The sequence below is a fragment of the Anopheles aquasalis genome, chromosome 3 (assembly GCF_943734665.1).
Source record: "Anopheles aquasalis chromosome 3, idAnoAquaMG_Q_19, whole genome shotgun sequence".
NCBI classification, from domain to species: Eukaryota; Metazoa; Arthropoda; class Insecta; order Diptera; family Culicidae; genus Anopheles; species Anopheles aquasalis.
Window position 1 is genome coordinate 59398468 of NC_064878.1, and position 12581 is coordinate 59411048.

At 49.4% G+C, this 12581-nt stretch overlaps 2 protein-coding genes across 2 annotated transcripts; both read left to right on the top strand.

Annotated features, from left to right (window-relative positions):
- The first annotated feature begins 458 nt into the window (after positions 1-458).
- On the top strand, positions 459-6340 carry LOC126576424 (uncharacterized). Its single transcript, XM_050237690.1, has 3 exons — positions 459-920; positions 2486-2589; positions 6170-6340. Exons 1-3 carry the CDS (start codon positions 746-748, stop codon positions 6338-6340), a joined length of 450 nt encoding a protein of 149 aa, XP_050093647.1. The 5' UTR covers positions 459-745.
- A 2004-nt stretch (positions 6341-8344) lies between these two features.
- On the top strand, positions 8345-11692 carry LOC126574583 (adenosine deaminase 2-A-like). Its single transcript, XM_050234860.1, has 4 exons — positions 8345-8532; positions 9113-9875; positions 10576-10926; positions 11002-11692. Exons 2-4 carry the CDS (start codon positions 9123-9125, stop codon positions 11446-11448), a joined length of 1551 nt encoding a protein of 516 aa, XP_050090817.1. The 5' UTR covers positions 8345-8532; positions 9113-9122; the 3' UTR covers positions 11449-11692.
- The last annotated feature ends 889 nt before the right edge of the window (positions 11693-12581 follow it).

Sequence of the window (12581 nt, forward strand, 5' to 3'; positions counted from 1 at the left end):
AGCAAAGATTATCGGTAGCCGGGATCGCTCGTTTGCTGGCTTCGATCCAGGCTCCCGGTGCTGGGTGCTGTTCCTGAGCTCTATTAACAGGTTGGCATGTCGATGGGGCTCAATTGCACGCTCTGTGGTGTACCGTAAACACCGCTCCCTAGCCTTGTTGTGCCGTTTTTTGCGAGGTGTGAGCTCCAGAGCCACGGAGCATAAGTTTTTGGAAACCTTTTCGACGGCAACTAAAAGTCAATTAGTGGTGTTGTTGCTCCCCTCTATCAGGATAGAGAGAGAGCGAGAGAGACTGAGTGTATGTGAGAGAGAGATAAGGAGTAAAAAAAGGAAAGGAACAACTACCGAACACCAAGTTGCCAATTATCGGCAACCGCATCACCAGTGGCCACAACCGAGGCACTCGGTTCAAGCATCCCCTTAGAACACGTTCCTCTTCTGTCTAATGTTGCTTGGTGGTGGGCTATTAATACTGATACGATAATCCTTTCATTAGCGAAAGGGAAACGCCAAGTGGAGCAAAGTGTAGAAAGTGTTGGCTCGTGGAACTACTTTTCGCGCTCCCGGACTCCAGCGTGAAGGACTAACAAGCATATTATCCGCCATTCATTGGTTAATCGAAAAAGGCTCCAGTCTGCAACCTGTACCCGTATCGAGTGTCTATAGTTGGTTAATGCTGGCCGAAGTGGCCTGTCTTAGAGTACAAGTATCCCTACAAGTGGCTTGGGAAAGCTCGGGGTAGAAAATGGGAAATTTAAGAGAAGGCAGACCAGGCCGAGGATTTGCAGCGATTCTGCTGCTTGCTATCGGATTGTTGGCTGAAGTTTCTGGCACAAGTGCAGCAGCAGCAGCAGCGGCGGCCACTCGATCCGATTCTCCATCGGCGGCACAGGCTTACTTCGATGCCGTTGCACCGGAAGGTGAGTGCGGCTATGGGGCCACCCTCCAAGACATTGCCCGACCAACAAAAACGGATTGCGAAAGCTTGGTTTGGCGAATGGATAAAGTTTGGATCGTTTTAATTAGTTTTAATTGCTTGCCGTTTGTGAGTGCGTACATCTGGAGTGGCGTGTATGAGTGTGTATGTTTGCACCGGTTGTATGTAGTCTGTGAACTCATCAGCAGTTCGAGAATGAGTTTTGCGACCTCGAAGCCACCGAAACAAGATTGCATCCGAACGTTCGTTCGTTCGTTTGTTCCTGTTCGGTTGCAACCTGGTTCTAATTGGAAAAAAGGCAGCGCCATGCCTTAATATGCGCTTCCACACATACCCCCTCTTCGTCCGTTTTTTTCTGGGTCATTATAGGTGGGCTCAAGGGGCCACCACCCCCCCTCGAGCGGCGCACAATCAGCAGTGCCGGATTTGTTGTTTTCTCAATTTCGCCACCGTGCAGGGGCGGCAATTAATTTATATTGCCCTGAACCGCGTGCTAGGATTGGTTTTGTCGATCCCGGAAAAACCTTTCCAAGCGCCACCAAGCGTCGCAGCCGCCGCCGCCGCCGCCGCAGGGTTTAATCTTGATCTGATAAACCCCCCGGGCAGGCAAGCAATCTGGAGCGATTATCGCGGCACCAGCCCGGTCCCCACGTGCTCAACTGTGACGATGATGGAAGGCGCTAGTCATTTCGGCCAAGCGAGGGGGTTTCGGAGGAAGCTTAGATGTGATGGAATCGTCTTTGATTCTTGGTGTGCGCCGGTGTTAGAAGCCGAAGTCTTTCCTTTAGTTTGCAATTAATTGAACGAAGCATTGATTGCTCTAATGAGAGCATGACGGCTGCTGGTGTTGGGTTAGATAAAAGGTAACTCGAGAAGCTCGATACGGAAGACTTGCAGCTAAAGGTCTTGGAAAACTTCAAAGGATACAGTTGACTATAATTGTTACGGGATTATTCAAAGTAAATCGCCGAACTGATTGAGAGTATGCTGTAGATTAATGATAAGGCTTAGTGGAAATAGAGAAGGATTTAATCTGAATTTAATCAGCAAGTGCATCAGAGCTATCCTATTGTCAACATTAGAAATATAAATGTAAATTTAACATTTGCACCAAAACATTTGCAGAGAACAGAGTACTGTAAATCCTTTTTTGATCGCCACCATTAGTACTAATCGTGCCCAAAGTACAAAAGGAAACTTCACAGAAACACAAACACCAACGGATTGTCTCGATTCCTGGCCAGCAATTATTGCACCTTCTAATCTTATCGAACACCGCCCCCGGCGTGCGAAATGAACGGGATCGGGAAAACTTGGCCCCCCGGAAAAGTACCGGTTCACTAATAACTGAAACTCAAAAGCCAGTCAGCCCAGGAGCTAGCCAAGATTGATTAGTAAGAGGCGTCTTGGGTAGCGTTAGTTCTGAGAGTTCCGCAAGAGCAAAGCATCACCAAGACGGAGGTGGAACAGGGCATCAATCATTATAAGGACTCGGTGACTCCCTTCCTCTCTCACTCACACAAACTCTCCCGTTCTATGTCGTATCAGATCGTGAAAATTTCATCAAGTTTCACCTGGACAAGGCACTGGAGCAACGCATACCGTACTACAAGAGCAGCACACCGAAGGACTTTCAGTTCACCACCTACCAGGTAAGACCGCCGACGACCTTTGAACAAATCCCAACGCCAATTGGCTGTACCCTCCATCACTTCATCTTCTTCATCCTTCATCGAGCAAGAACAACATCCACCATCAAGGGGGTTCGTGCGGTCTCGCCAACGCTTTCAACATATCATTTACGCTTCCCTCGCATCAAGGCAGTGCGAAATCACAACAACCATTTTCCTTATTGAACCACGAGACCATCGCAGACCTTAACGGTGTAGAGCAGGGCCAGTGCGAGATAGTGCGAGAAATGTCAGTCACAAAGGTCAACACTTCCGTAACCGATCACCCAGGCCACGAGGATTACGGAGAGACGGGATCGTTCCGGCACCTGGCGTGACTTTCTTTCGTCCCACAAACGCCCACCCCGGGAAAACTCCCGCAAAACCCCTAGATGTCGGCAATCGACACCGATGGGACCAACGTTACACACCAACGGGGCCATCGGACCGCATCGGTGTCGCCGGGACATCGTTCATCATCAATTAGGAAGTTTGAACAGGAAAATGCATTTTGCCACTCAATTACGGTCCTCCCAGGCAAAGGCTGGGCACACTAATGTGCTAACGAGCACCCCGGCCCGGTCGGTCCGTTGGTCCGTTGTTGCTGTTGTCTTCTTGGCCTGGCCAACCCCAAGAAAGGTGAACCACCGTTCCTTCTTTGGGTGTCACTCCGGAATTAATGACGGCTACGCTATCCTTTTTCATTACGCAAAGTGAGCGACCCTTCCGTCCAGCCGCCTTTATGCAAATGAAACGAGCCGAAGATGTGAACCGAGATGTGTGCCAAGTGGATCGTTCGTTCGGGACAGGACCCGAAATCACCAATCAAACCCCGTTCCCTGCCAGACCAGCACACTGCGCCATGTATTGTAATGAATTTTAAACTCAATTTCAAATGATAAACCAGCAAAAGTTAGATCTTGAAACGAGGAGGGCGGAGGGCAGCAGCTTAGCAGCTTGCATCGAATTCTGCTCAAGACGTTACCCGGCATGCAAGGGGCACCATAATAAAAGAGAGACCGAGGGCAAGGAGAGGCAGTAGAGTGTCACGATTACACCGGGCACACCGGTTTGCCGGGTGGATCGAATGATCGCCAGCACATTTTGTGCAATGCCCGCAGCTGTGAGTCGAGAGTCGCCAACTGTTAAAACCAACACTTCCAGCACGACGCCAGACGGCGAAAGTTTTCGATAAATTCCCTTATCTGGCCCTTTCCCGACCACCCAGCGTGCCCTGATGCCGGTTCCTAAAGCCAAAAAGGATCTTCATCGCCAGACTTTGGGTTGTCGAGACGGGAATGGTTCCAGTAGCTTTTTAGCACACCGTTGGCCGTTGGTGTTCGCGAGTGTTCGTTCATTCATTCGTTCTGTCGGGGTTTTCTGGTGGATGAAATCAATTTTGCACAGTTCATTAAAGCCAAACGCCCCCCTCGACGGAGGTGAGGCCCACGGTGGAGGCGCCCCGTCAACTGAATTTGTCATTCCGATAAAGAAGCATTAGCGTGACGCTCGAACGCTGTCCCAAAGGGGAGAAGGTACAGAAAATGGGTCATCAAACAACCTTCGTTTTGTGAGGACGCCAATTTGTAGCATAAGGCCTCCCGGCGCCTCGGAGCTGCAGCGTCGTTGCATCGCTTCGCTCGCTTGCACAATCGCTTTTTGTGTGAACCTTTTTCGAGAGTGTAGGCCGAACACGAAACCCAGTTAGAGCACTGGCTGGCTGGTTGGTTGTGATGAAAATTTAAATTTAAATTAATTTCACCTCGATCTATATGGAGCTCCAGTGCGCTGTGAACTGTTTGTGAATACAGTCTTGTGGCTTCGAGCCCTTGGGGCTCCGGAATGCAAGACGACGAATCCGTCGACGGTAAAAGCAGACTAGAGCTTCCTGCATTCTGCAGTCGAAGAATCATTTTATATCCTTACTTAATCACGCGCTCTCTCTCGCTCTCGCTATCTCGGAAAGTTTTGCAGCAATCCCGGTAAGCGAGGTCAAACCACTTGACCCGGGACCCGTGCTTTGGTACATATTTTGCAAGATTAGATGCTAGGATTGATGGATGGTTGCGTTGTGTTGTTTGTGGCCATCGAGCACGGCGTAAACTGTTTCTCACAATTTACCAGCAGAGATGCCCTTCATAGCGCTTCTGTAAAGTTATAACCTTGCAAGGAAGAGTCTTGGAATGAAAAATGAATGTGACGAGACCATAAAAAATGGTTCGTTTGAACCGATAATTACAGAAAAAACAATATCAACCAGCAGCTTCTCGTTATTAGTTTTGTCCAACGTTATTTCTAAACAAAGCACTCCAACAACAAGTGCACCTGCACTTTGTTGATTCCATGGCTACAATCCATTCCCTCCTGATGGTTGCTTCGATCGAAACAAAAGTTTTTCCCAACAAAGTCGACCACCTGCCTGCCACTGCCAGTCCAAAAACGGTGCCATTCCCGTGTTTCTTCTGGTTCTATTTATACAATTTCGAATCAATAATTGAGTTTGGAAATAATTGCATATTGACTTTTGAGATTCATTCTATGGCCCATTTCTCTAAGACCCTTTGCTGCAGGACGATCGGATTTCATTTCCGTCCTGATTGCATCAAAACTGCTCCGACTACCGATTTCCGGTCGAATTTACTGTCACCAAGGGATTTCGTTATTCGATATCAGAGAGCCAGGACTGGGACTTGAACCAATAATAGAACGGCGAACGGTCAGACCAACAGGTTGGAGGTTACTCCCCGTTGCCCATGCTTTCCGGTGTGAAGATGGCCCAATCGTATGTCAGACAGTCGAATCTCTAGCACCGAGAGCTCGATAATGATTTCTGAGGCAACCGACGTGGTGCTCAGGGTTTGGCCTTGAGACACGGACGGAGTGTCGGACTCTGTGATGGAATGTTGATTAATAAAGAATTTTCATTTAACATACCTGGCACACGGTTGGAATAATTTATTATCTAGAGAGCGATTCGGATCGATACTCGGATCGAGCACATGCCGTTCGAACGACGAAAAGGCAATCTCAAACCAAGGGAATGACAGTGCATCAAGAGCACCGTTGCACCGGAAATGGGTTCCAAGGGAGGGAAGGGGTTTCATTAAAATATTCCATCCCGGAAGGGGCATCCTGGTGCTTGTCTGTGGTCCTTAAAACTCATCTAACCCTCCCCTTCATCTCCCCTTCATCAGCCAGGACGGGTGCGAGCTTCATCTCATCGGGCTTCGTCTTCATCGTCGTCACAGCATCCGGTGCCGGTGTCCAACCGTCTAGCGTTCTCATACAAACCAGCCAACGTTGGCACATTTATTAGATATTCGATCGTGTGCCACGATTCGGGCTGCATCGACACCGAGGACATCGGGCACATCTGCTGTCCCTTCTAATCGACCATACCTTTCACCTTCGCTCCCATCACACGCCATCACCATGCTTAGAGCATGGACCTCACCTCTACAACCAGAACACGGTACACCAGAGAGCCGCTGGTCGGTCTAACGCCTAGTCACCTTCATCTCCACACCTTTTGCACCACCACCCTTTTGCGGTCGCATTACAGGACTCGATGGAACCGGAGCACTTTTCCGTCAACCTGTTGGACCACTTCATGACCTCGTTCGGGCTCGACCAGCTCGAGGTGTACGAGTTTGTCGCGCTCGCCGTCATCTGCTTCCCGTCCGGCTGGTGCTTCAATCCGGACGACGTCGGTAACATCTGCTGCCCGTTCTGAGACTGGGCTCTCCTCCTTCCTATGGGATCGGGAAGATCAGGGACCGTCATCATCATCGAGAGAGAGAGAGAGGATCCGCGCGTCGCAAGTGCACATGCATCACATGTGTGCTGCCATGATACACGTTGGCAATTGTTGACGAGAACATAAATGCATAAATAAAAACACATACACAAACTAGCACGTGGTAGCCAACAAAGGGGCCATCAATAAAGTGAAAGCAAATTGCTAAATCAATTAGGCCAACATCCTTGAATCCTCCGAAGCCCCATGTTTTACAGAGCCAGAGTGATCACGTCCCTAGTGAGTGTTTGTGTGGTTGGTTGTCAATTTGAAGGTTTTCCGGTTTTGCCCCTTTTTTCGCCAACACGTCGCCGTCAGATTCTGTGTCGAAATGGCATTTCGGCGCGACCACGGACGCATCAGCGGGATGCGGGCTCATCTAAAATTAAATTTGCAAACAAACCCCCCGGGCGCTGATGGCACATTGGCGATTGATGGGTAGTAGTCCCGTACCGCCACGAAATGGTGTCCTGAGTCGCGATGTGCAGCAGCAGCACCGGGAGCACCAGCAGCCGGTTCGGGGTGTCCGGATAAAACCAATCGCGTCAATCAAGCTGATCCGCGGAAAACCGAGAAAAACACACAAAAAAAACCCCAAACGCAACAGCAACCGATGTCCGCACGTGTCCTGTTTGGTGGTGGTGGTGGTGGTGGTTTATCCGTGCACTGCTTTCACCGCATTCCCTTTCTCTTTCACAATCGCTTCCCTCGGTCGCTCTCTGGATGTGAAAGTGATAATCAATGGATTAATTATTAATCCTTCAATTGCAATACCATTATGCGCACTTCACCGGATGGGGGGGGGGGGGGGGGGGGAGTGGGAGATTAGTTTAATGGAAAACTGAACGGGAAAGGCCGTTCCAGTTCCGGTCGGTGCCGATTGGTTATCATGGTTTTGCATTTAATGATTGTGTCTGTCGAATGCACGTCATCCGATAAAGTGCAGGAGATTTCACACATGGTAGAAGGGTAACAAATGGTAGCGAGAGTTTTATAGAAAATTTTTAATTAAAATTTCTTTCCAACGATAATTTCAATCACGAGCTTATCTATTTATTGGCTCTTATGATGAATTCAGTGGTGATTCATTAACATGTTTCATTCATGTGTTTGTTCTTGGAAATCTACAGGGAGCAAAATGTGAAATCAAAACTTCTAATAGCTATTTGATAATTAAAATAATTAAATTAATTTATAATATGCAAGATAAAAGAGACTACATAATCATAGCTTCCAATTAGCTTTATAATAAAAAAAAGGAAGTTTTCAGATTCTATAAGAAACCAAATCACCCAATTCTGGAAACAAAAATCAATAAGAAAATATGAATTTCAACCAAACCACGCAAGAGTTCTTGTTTAAATGATCAGGTGCAAAAGGTTCAGAACAGTTTGGATGTTCTCGAACAAACTGATGATCGACGCGAGTGTACTTAGTATGTTAATGATTCATCATTTATTTTTATGTTGAATTCAGATTTTTCTCCAACCAAATACTAGTAGAAGCAAAACACAAGCGCCCACTACAAAGATGCAGTTATTGATACGTTAACACAAAGTACACTCTCAAACAACTGTTTAATCGTTGTGACAGCGCATCTCATCGCTTCTCCACACACTTTGTACCAAGAAAAAGGCTCAAAGACACACCCTTACTCTCTTGAACGATTTTTGTTTTGTTCGAAAACACACACCGATGCATCGGAACAGCATCCGGCCGTGGCCAGTAGTAGTACCAGCGACAAGCGGGCCCGCTTGTTGTTGAAGCACACGTTTTCATTCAAAAGAGCATCCAGCTTCCTACAACCTGATAAGCGTTAGTCCGCTGACCCACGATCACATCCCTCTCCCACCCCCCCCCCCCCCCACTCCACCTCCTCTTCCCGCCATCTGTTCGCCACTGGTGATCATCGGCACTGGTCGTCAGTTCATCGTCGTCGGCAGTCGCTGACAGGTCGCGTTGTTCCGTGGTTCCGTGGTGTTTGGCTGCTGGCTGTACGGAACCGTTTTAGACCACTTCGATTTGGCCACGACACGGAACGGAACGAGAGCGATTAACGAGTGTTCGCGGGAGTTGCAACGCACGTGCAAAGTCAGCGATCCGTCCGTCAATCCTTGGTGCCAGCGCAGGTAAGTTCCGCTGCCGGTGCCAGGTCGTTGGAAGCAGGGAAATCACCAGAAATCACCCGGGAACCATGCGGAAAGCTTCCCATTTTCGTGGTTTCCGAAGGCAAACACGTTCCGTACTGGTTTTGGCAGCAAAAACGGCGCAGTTCGTTAGCAGCAGCAGCACCAGCACCAGACGATGATGGCCAAATCAGACGACGACGGTGTCGACGGACGTGCACTGATTGACGTGCGCTGAGGCCGTACTGATTCCCGGGGTTGATGGTTTTGGCCTCTGTTTGGCCTTTCCCCGTACCCCGTTGCAGCATGATTGAGGAAGACGTGATGTAGCTTCGTGCGTTATCGTGCAGCGGCCAGCGGAGAAGGTGAAATGATTTTTGTTGCAATCACCAGACAATCCGACGGCTGGCCTAAACGGTCTCCGGTTTACTTCCCCGAAAGTAGTACCGTCAACCATCGAATCGGATCAATCTGTGTTTTTGAACGGTTCCTGCAAGTAATCGTGTGATGTCAATCATGGCGTTTCCTGATGGCGCTCCAAAGTGTTCCATTGTTTCAACGTTTTTCACCATTCCATTTTCAGCTTCTACAAAATGTCGGTGCTCCTTCTTCTGCTGCTCCCCCTGCTACTGCCCACGGGTGAGTCGAAGATGCTGATCGAGCGACACTTGCGCCCATCACCGGAAGCGTATCATCGGCAGCGGGCGCAGCTAGTGCAGAAGGAAACCAGCATGGCGCTCGGTGCTGACATTCAGCTCACCGCCAACGAAACCATCGTCAACGAGTACCTGATGTCGCTGAAGCGCGCCGAACTGGCGGAAGGATTCGCCGATCCGTTCCAGTTCGTACCGGCTCGCCATTTCTTCCAGGTGCTGGACAAGATCGATGCCTCGCCGTTGTACCAGCTGATCCGCCGTATGCCAAAGGGTGGAGTGCTGCATGCGCACGACACTGCACTGGCCGGTACGGAGGTGATCGTACGGCTTACCTATGAGGAACATCTTTGGCAACGGGGCACCTTCAAGGGGTGGAATGGTCCCGAGTTTCTGTTCGCTCGTACGGCACCGGCCGGTGATGGGTGGGAGTTGGTACGGGATGTCCGCGAACGGACCGGAGCGGAACAGTACGATGAAGCTGTGAGGCATCTGTTTACGCTGTACGATGAGGATCCAGTGAACACGTACAAAAGCATCAATGACGTTTGGTCGCGCTTTACGGCCATGTTCTTCTCGTTTCAACCCATCGTTACGTATCGGCCAGCATGGGAGATGTACTTCCGGGAGGCACTGCAGCAGTTCTACGACGATAATGTGATGTACCTGGAGTTCCGCGGTGTGCTACCAACGGTAAGGATGAGAGGACGGACTGTTGCTAGGGGTGCAAAAGTGAGAAATTAGGCAATCAATTGCAAGCGATCGAATCAAACCGATCCATCAATCTGTTGTCTGACAGAATTCTGGCTGATTGTTGACCTTATCAGTTTTTTTTTTGGGTGCTCGGTTACGTAATGGTGTAGGTTGGATCATTGCAAGTAGACTCAGTGACTGATGCTAGATGAAATATTCTAATTATTTTAACAATTACTTAACAGAAGGTACTGAGAAGCCTCTTTGCTTCTTTTCTAATTGAAAGATCTATCAATAAGAGAATAAGAGTGCCCTGTATCAGCATTAATCAAGTGGCATTTAAACATTGGAATCGATATGTAAATCACGTACGCACAAGGTCACCAACACACGAGGGGCATTAGAAATTCCTACCATTGTTTGCGATGACTCTCAATCGTATGAAACGGTTCTGTGACATTCCGTTACAGCTTACATTCCAACCACACCCGTTCGTAATTTGCGGAATGTGCAATCCCAATGGAATGTCACGTGTCTAAACAACTCAATCCCCTATTGTCTTCCATTCCTGCGGTTTGGACGTTAGATAATCAAACGAGAATCTACTTTAAAGTGTTGCGTGACCACTAGTGCCAACCATCTTGCCAATTTCCCGCCCAAATCTCTCTAATCAAACTCTTTCCGCCATCCCTTTTGGCAGCTGTACGATCTGGATGGCAAAACCTACACACCGGAGGAGGTGGTGGAAATGTATATTAACGTAACGGAGCAGTTTAAAGCGACGCATCCCCAGTTCGCCGGTACAAAGTTCATCTACGCGCCACTCCGGAACGTCGACAACGAGACTGTGGACCAGTATCTGAGCACTGCCGAGCGGTTACACCTGCAGTACGGTAGCTACGTCGTTGGGTTCGATCTGGTGGGCCAGGAGGATCTGGGCCGGCCGCTGGTCGACTTTGCCGACATGCTGCTCACCCTGCCACCGACCATCAACTTTGTGTTCCATGCCGGCGAAACCAACTGGCACGGTATGCAGACGGACGAAAACTTGGTAAGTGACGAGAGTGACTACTTGCGGCCTTCTCTTTGGTGGATTGTCTTTATCCCCGGACTGTCTCCCGGCTAGATCGATGCAATTCTGCTCGGCACCAAGCGAATCGGGCACGGGTACGCGCTACAGAAGCACCCGCTGCTGCTGGACGAGGTGAGACGGCGCCGGATCTGCGTCGAAATCAATCCCGTTTCCAATCAAGTGCTCAAGCTGGTCGCCGACTATCGGAACCACCCGGCCAGCGCGCTCTTCACGACCGATTTCCCGCTCGTGATATCGTCCGATGATCCGTCGTTCTGGCGGGCGACTCCGTTGAGCCACGATTTCTATATTGCCTTCCTGGGAATCGCTTCCGCGCACCAGGACCTACGGCTACTGAAGAAGCTCGCCCTCAACTCGCTCCACTACTCGCTGATGGCGGACGGTGGCGAGAAGGAGGCGGCCATCGCACAGTTCGAGCGCTCGTGGAGCGACTTCATCGAGCTGACTGTGGCGCAGATACTACGGACACAAAATCGATAGCTTCGCCGGTTCACCCCCGCCGAGACTTTTCGGCGAAACGCTTAATCTTCGTCAATAATTCTTTCGATTACGCGAACGGTGGCAATAGGATACAGGGCATCCATCCATCCGGCTTCGTTTGCTGTCCAGTGTTTTGTCTTGTGCGACGATTCGCGTTCCCCTTTCCCCGATTGAGTGGTCATGTCGTTGCTCACCGCCGAAATGTTTCAATAAACGTTCTTAAAAAGCAGCAGATTGTGCTGTTGTGCTGCTTTTTTGTGTCCCCCCTAGCGGGTGGCATCATCGTGTGGTTTCCAATAACCTTCCGCTCGCTGGATTCAGGTTGATTCTGCAATTGATCTTAATGCTTCACAGGAAATAAACAAAAAAACCACGTCAAGGAGAACAATGTTTTAGGTTCCAACAAGCCGGTCCATTCGGATTTGTGAGTTCAATTTCAAACGGAAGATACCGACTACCACTGAGCTCAGAACGGCAGAACCACTCAACTCACACCGAATATCGTCCATCTTCGAGCGTCTTCCCTCATCTTCAGTCGTGCGTAATTTGATTCGCAATCTCTCACCGAACATGTGTTGTTACAAGCGATCGACCAAGCGAGCACGTGGAGCACGGCTCCAATTGTTGATGTTGTGTGAAAAGGTTGTGTTCGGTCGCGTTCTTATCTCCTGTTACGACACCCAGGCCCGTGACAGCGTACCGATTCGATTCGATTTGAACTGGCGGGCAGTGCAATCGCCGAGCATTATCGCAGACCCATCCAACACAGGCACGGACAGTTTCTGGCTATTTTTAACCGTCGTGTGTGAAGGACTGGTCCCGGGGTCTGCCGGCGGTGATTGATGTATCATCCAACGCACGCTTTGGGGACGGGAAATGATAAATAAATATTGTTGAAAAATGAGAGAAAAATGAAATAAATTTCGCGTACCCGCGCCGTGTATCTGGTCGCGATCCACTCGCGAGGTCATAGACATGCCCTGTGTTCGCCTCTCTCTCTCTATGTTTTGGTTGCTGTGCTACATGTGCTTTAGTCGACTGTTTGTTTTCGAATCTCGCGCACAAACACAGCAATGGCTACAAAGCATAGTGATCCGTGATCCGCGTGTCGTGGCCTACCTCTGATAGCGGCC